Genomic DNA, 6,622 nt, shown 5'->3' with positions numbered 1-6,622 from the left:
CCAGCGAGGCCAGGAGTTTGAGGCCACAGAGTGTTATGATCACATCTGTGAATAGCCACTGCACTTCAGCCTGGACAATACAGACCCCGTCTATTCAAAAGAAAAAAAAAAGTGACACCTGTTTCTAGTATTTTTATTGTTCACAGAACAAAATTATGTTCATCCTTATCCATATACAAATATTATATGACCCAGGAATTCTATGCAAGTGTACAAGTGATGCTATGACTTACCATATTAAGCATCTGCTCTGTGTTGGGTATCTTGACAGCTGCTGGGGAAGGGGAATAAAACTCAGGCCCTATCGACAAGAATGTACAGTCTGCTAAGGTGATGGATATGACCTTTCCAGTTCTCCCAGGAGTGGTAAAGGGTTTGTCTAGTCGTCTGCTTTCTCTTACCCAGACGGCTGGTGAGAAAGGCAGCTGAGGCCAAAGAACAGTTTTCCAGGAGAAGATCTATCCTACAAATAGCACAGCCCTGAGTATAAAATTCGTGCCAAAAAGAGAAGCAGCCAAGTGGGATGTGATTATTTTAAATAGAAATGAAAGCTCTGTATTTATGCCACTTAAACATTGTTCAATTCACTCTGTGACGCCTTTGGAGAGTGGAGCAACAACCATAGAAGACTCATCAAACCAATTACAGAAGGAGCAGCCAGGTACCAGAGTGCTCTTATAAAACAAAAACTCCCCATCCAACCCCAGCCACAAATGCTTATTAGTCTTTTTCTAAAAGTAATTCTAATTTACTTTTTTTGAAAAAGATGTTTCTCCTGAAGATGTAAAAAACCTGCAATTTTACTTACGAGGTATCTGTAAGCCTTGCTTGCTTTGCAGTATTATGACATCATAGCATCCTGAACAAAATAACATACTGGAACTCACAGAAGGACTTCGTATCTCTGCAGGACAAGTGTAATGATAAAAGCTTCTAGGCACACAGATAAAATTTTAACACTAGATGGGGTCTCACTATGTTGCCCAGTCAGGTCTCAAACTCCTGGCCTGAGGCAACCCTTCCTCCTTAGCCTCCCAAAGTGCTGGGATTACAGGCATAAGCCACTGCACCCAGCCACTAAACCTTATTATAAGAGTTTTTTACATTTAAAAAATCCACACGGAAGCAAAGTCAATTAAATTTTATTTCAACCAAGAATATAAAATAAATGCAATGTAATTTATTTTAGTTTTAACAGTCATTTCAAAAAGGAAGTCAGGTCAACTCAAAAGCAGGAAACCCTCGCTCCAAAGCAGTAGCTCGTCCTGCACCCCATGGAGCAGGCCTTGTTGGGGCGCAACGGCTCTAAGCACAAACCTCGCAGTGGAGCACGAAAAGCTACAGTCATCTCTATAATCATATAAAGGGGGATGCGTGCAGAAAATGACTGAAAAAAGAGACAAGAACAGGTACACTTCACAAATAGGAATTATAGGAATATACAAACTAGGCAGTTTAGAAAGGATATACTACATAACATATATAAAAAGTACTTTAAATTGTTGTTAAAAAGGACACCTTCAGTCCAGATTTTGTGTAATACTTTTAGTGTCTACACAGACAAATCTTTAAAAAAATTAAATAGTATTAATTTACTAAATATTTAGGAGATAACAGTGCATTAAGGGTTGTTTTTTTTTTTTTTTCATATAATACATACATATCACCCCTTTGCAGTGATAGCATAGAAGAGTAAGTATGGCCTTAGGTACAACACATTTTTAAAAAATCCTAAAACAATGAACTTTGTTATAAGATATTTGTGACTATCCTTGAGGATTATGGGGACCTAAACTGCTATGTTTTATATAAAATATTACTTGTACTTGAATCCTTCAAGCCTCTGTTGGTCTAACTGCCATTTCACTGCCTTTCTCTACCACCACAGAGTTTTGGATTTGTAATTTCCATCTAGTTATTCCTTCATTGTATAGTTCCTGCTGCATACATTTACTCAAAAGCACATCAAGTTGCATGTCTTATTCTCCAACTATTTTTTTCTTTTCTTTTACCTTTAGCAGAGAAAACAGCATCATTTTAGAGGCACAGAGAACAAGTAGCAGTTGCTTTACCAGGAATGAGGCAGCACACATAGGTAAATGTCATCCCTTTCCATTCTTAAGAGTCCATTATGTTCATAAGAGCAAAAGAGTAGTGCAGAAGGCCAAAATTCTAAGTACTAAAGTTTCAAAACCACACAGATACAAAAATATACATAAATCCTTGGTCTTTGTATGTCATTGCATGATCTACTTCATCACAAGGATTGTTTCAGCCTGCCCTGCTGCCAAAGCTACCTTATCTTGAGCTCCTCTGTCCTGCAACACTTGAATTCCTTTCACAAACACACACCTCCCCAGAAAGCTAACTCTGAAACTGGTTTGTAACGTGGAGAGCAGAAAGCCTTCACTTGGATTCATTCCATCCCGTCAATAACCCCTCCTATTTTGGGTGTTCCCATAGGCTGAGGGATGCCCCTCCTGTACCCTTGGGGGACATAACAGTATCTAATAAATTTCAAAGAGAAATGCAGTCATTTGGGGACCACAAAGGTAAAGTTTGCCCTCAAAAAGCTTCACAGGTCTTCTTAGAGGTCCCACGGTTTGAGGGCCCTTACATGTGTTAAAAAGGCTTTGTTCCCAGCCGGGCGCAGTGGCTCACGCCTGTAATCCCAGCACTTTGGGAGGCCGAGGCAGGTGGATCACCTGAGGCCAGGAGTTCAAGACGAGCCTGACCAAGAGGGTGAAACCCTGTCTCTACTAAAAATACAAAAATTAGTCAGACGTGTTGGTGCATGCCTGTAGTCCCAGCTACTCGGGAGACTAAGGCAGGAGAATCACTTGAACCTGGAAGGCAGAGGTTGGAGTGAGCCAAGATCACACCACTGCACTCCAGCCTGGGTGACAGAGTGACACTCCGTTTCAAAAAAAAAAAGGCTTTGTTCCCCTTTAAAGAGAAAGAAAATGATCCAAAATTATTCCTAAGGGTAAAGGGAATCAGTGGGTAGCACTAACCCTGAGGCAAGGAAAGAGGAGAAAAGAGCCAGTACCAGTGCAGGGATAGGAACCCAGCCATGTGTGGAATGGAGATTTCTGGCTATGTCCTGGAGGATATTGTATACTGGGAGCAACTGACGAAATCCCCTTACAGTTTATATTTCAGTTCTGCCAGTAAAAGTCATTATACACAAGGAAAGCAGGGTAGTTCTGCGAATGTATAAGCATAAGAACTATAACAATGCTGCTTATAAAGTATTAAGGGGCATAGTATTTTGGTTTACATATCTATTTGGGTTTGTCTTCTTTTATTAAAGGTAATCTCCCTTGAGAGCAGGAACAGAGCTTCTATTTTCCTTGCAATTTCCTACAACCACTTAGGAGAGTATGTTCTGCCTACAAGGACCACTCAATTGTTGTTAAAAGGCTGATGTGAACATTTCAAAGATACATCGATGCCTTTTGTGATATTTAATCACTGGCTTTCTCTAAGGTAGACTGACATAGAAACCCTTCCATAATATTATTTACAGAACAGATTTGGGGATAGTAACTACCCAAGTGGGTTTAGAAGTAAACAAAAAAGACCTTCATATTATAAGACAGTTTCACTTAGTCAATCACATGGCACAGACATCCCAGGAGGGCTTACTGTCACAGAACAGATCACAAGCTCCTTAAGGACAGAAGTATGCCCTGTCCTCTGTGTTCTCCACCCAGCAGGGCACCGGGCACACAGTGAGGGTGCAGTGAGCATCTGATGACCAACAGCTCTGGACAGTGAGGTTTTAGGGCACACGATAAAACTGCATATAGGCAGCTACATTATGCAGAGGGCTGCTAATTTCTTATTTTAAAAAATGGAAGGGGTAAAACAGCAGGAGACTGTCAGAAACTCCTTCCAATGGAGCACGTAACCTGCTTCACCTTCAGTCTTGATGAGTGTCACTATGCAGACTTCATTATTATTAGTGAGCATTATTATGCTGAGATCAGTAAGGTCCTGGCTGGCTACAGTATCACATCAATAGTGCAAAATGTATACTGGCTTCTGTCTAATCTTATTTTACTTGTGTATGGACCCAGAGTATCATAACCAGGTAGATAAGTTCACAAAGAATAGTTTTTAAAAATGCATATAATTTGCATATACAATAATCAGCTATTTCTTCTAGCTCAAGAAAACATTTAAAACAAGGCTGGTGCTGCTAGTGGCATTCAGAAGAACACAAATTTCTTGCCCCTGACATTACAATGGGAGCTCTAAGTCTTTACATTTCCTTTTGACTCTGGGGAGTGAGGGGCTCCTTAAAGCAGCTAAGAAAGAACTCAGCCACTAATTCATAGAAAATGGAAATGCAAAAAATTCACGTTGTCTAGTAGAGAGTCTTATACTATCTGCCCATAGTTTTTAGGCACAATTATTACGTTTTCTCCTAGGGGCAAAAGAAATCATTCAGTGCAATGAAAAGATTCTTGATAGAATTAAGTTTCAGTAACAACAGCAAAATTATGCATACATAATACATACTTTAAACATGAATAAAACCTAAATTTTTAACATGCTTTAAAAATAGTCACTCTATGTCTAATGCAAATACGAATGGAGAACACTGCTCTTTATTTTAAAAGCAGATTAATTTGCAGGCTTCTACTTGAGTACCCTTGATTATAATAAGTAAGAAAGTTGCTCACGCAGACCCAGATGTGAAGAAACCAATGGTTCTTTAAAGAAGCCGACTTTATGTACAACACACAATAAAAACTTTTCCTTCAAAGGGAAGTAACACGTCTTTTGATCAAAATTACTCCTTAAAGAAATCCTAGTGCAGTTGATACTCTCTTCAGCGTTTTGGTGTGGGCCATCGAGACTGTATTTCATCAAAGCTCTTGAAACCCTTTTTAAGGTAGACTTAGCTACATGAAGGTTAAAATTATAATTCTCAATTACTGAATGCTATTCAGAATAAGATGATGCTGGGAACTAAGTTCCATATGAATGATTATATAAAAATTACCACATACTTCAGTTCTTCATAGCATAAAGCATAGTAACTGCAAAGATCTAGGCAGTTTTTGGTTGTAGGTTTCCTCTGTCCCACCACTTGTCTTTTTATTAGACCTTCCCTGAAACTAGATAAATAAGAACGTAATAGTAAAGTACTTTGGGACAGTAACGGTTTCTGTTTAAGACTTCCATGAGCAGAACAGTTATTGTCTGTGAAAACGTAGTGCTTTAAAAGGTGCATTTTTACCTGTGTTGCTAAATCAGTTCATGAAGTATAAAACTATACACCACTGGAATCCTGTTTCTAAAACATTAAAATCCTATTAAAAGAGCTTTGAAAAGACAAACCATAGTGATTGCTACAGCATGAGAAAGGTGCACCAGGAAATCCTTCAAAAAAATGCTGAAGGTTACAGAAGTGCTGGGATTAGATCAGACGCTTTATCAGAGAAGTCACAATGGAACACATGCAGGGAAGGGGTGCTGGGGAAACTTCACAAGAATCTTCTTTAAGTCAATAAAGAAGAGATATCAGTCCTGCAAAATGCTCAGTATATAAGGTTTTCCTCCCACGTGTGTGAGTTTTAAATGGCATCATAGTTTGCATCTTTTTGGTTCTTTTTAATGCAGACATATTGCTGGAGTCTGTGCTCTGGGCTGGGCTGGCCTGGCCCAAGGGGAGCTTGTCAGTACCGGTGGGCTTGGTGAGATGGGTGGTACTGTGAGCTCTGCTGAGACGAGGAAGAGTAGCCAAGTGTGCTCTGGGACTGAGAGGATCCCTGAACGTTGCTTTGGTAATTCAGGCGAGAACTGGAGTGCTAGGAGAAGGAAACAGGAAAAGGGAATTACTAATGGAGGAAGAGAATAACTCAAGATGCTAATCACAGTAGGATAGAGATATAAGCCGTTTTCATCATTAGGCTCCTGGTTCAAACCCACATAGCTTGACAGCTAACTTAAGCTGTTAACACATTTTGGTTATTTGAAATGACAGTCTGCCACCACTGTAACCACACATTCTAGCAGGCATGAAGTTTGGCTGGATTTCTGTGGGAGATAAGCTACACTGGAAAGAAAGGAAGAGGGGAAACTTCAGCAGACCCATTTCTCTTTATTCCAATTCTGGGGTGTTAGTTAATAACTGAGATGTGCAAACAAGAATAATCAATTTGGCATACTGAAATCAACAGTATTCATAATGTATACTGACATGCTATTATTTTTCCCATTATAAACTGTTTGGGTGAGGGAGAAAGGACAAGATGGAGAAAGGTGAACAAGAAGGCACAATCCATGTTGCTTCCGGGTTCTTCCTCACCAACTTTCCCGTGCGCAGGAAAATGCAGCCCGTGCCCGGGAAGATGCAGATCAACCGAGCACGTGCCAGGTGACGTCAATCCGAAGAGATTGAAACTTACCCGGCCACGCCTATGGAGACGCCCCTATCACGCCCTTATCCCGCCCACTGCCCCCTCCTTCCAGTACCAATGCATAAAAGTCCGCCGCCGGCAGGAGCCAGCGTGACTTCTTCGGCCCCCACATTCGTGGACCGGAGAACCTCACCCGAGAGCGCCAGCGAGACTTCCCTGGCCCCCCACACCTGAGGACCAGAGAACCT

General features: G+C 40.6%; 1 protein-coding gene across 4 annotated transcripts in view; it reads right to left on the bottom strand.

Moving 5' to 3' along the window:
* Positions 1 to 1,126: 1,126 nt before the first annotated feature.
* Positions 1,127 to 6,622, bottom strand: part of CDK19 (cyclin-dependent kinase 19) — a 237,785-nt gene continuing 232,289 nt past the window's right edge. For all 4 annotated transcript variants that reach the window (XM_011970639.1, XM_011970637.1, XM_011970635.1 and 1 more), the window contains one exon: positions 1,127 to 5,822. In XM_011970639.1, the coding sequence (XP_011826029.1) occupies positions 5,691 to 5,822 (132 nt within the window). In that variant the 3' untranslated portion in view covers positions 1,127 to 5,690. The remainder of the gene's footprint in view (positions 5,823 to 6,622) is intronic.

This window comes from Mandrillus leucophaeus, unplaced genomic scaffold (assembly GCF_000951045.1).
Source record: "Mandrillus leucophaeus isolate KB7577 unplaced genomic scaffold, Mleu.le_1.0 Scaffold96, whole genome shotgun sequence".
Taxonomy (NCBI): Eukaryota; Metazoa; Chordata; class Mammalia; order Primates; family Cercopithecidae; genus Mandrillus; species Mandrillus leucophaeus.
This window is presented reverse-complemented; position numbering and strand designations above follow the sequence as displayed.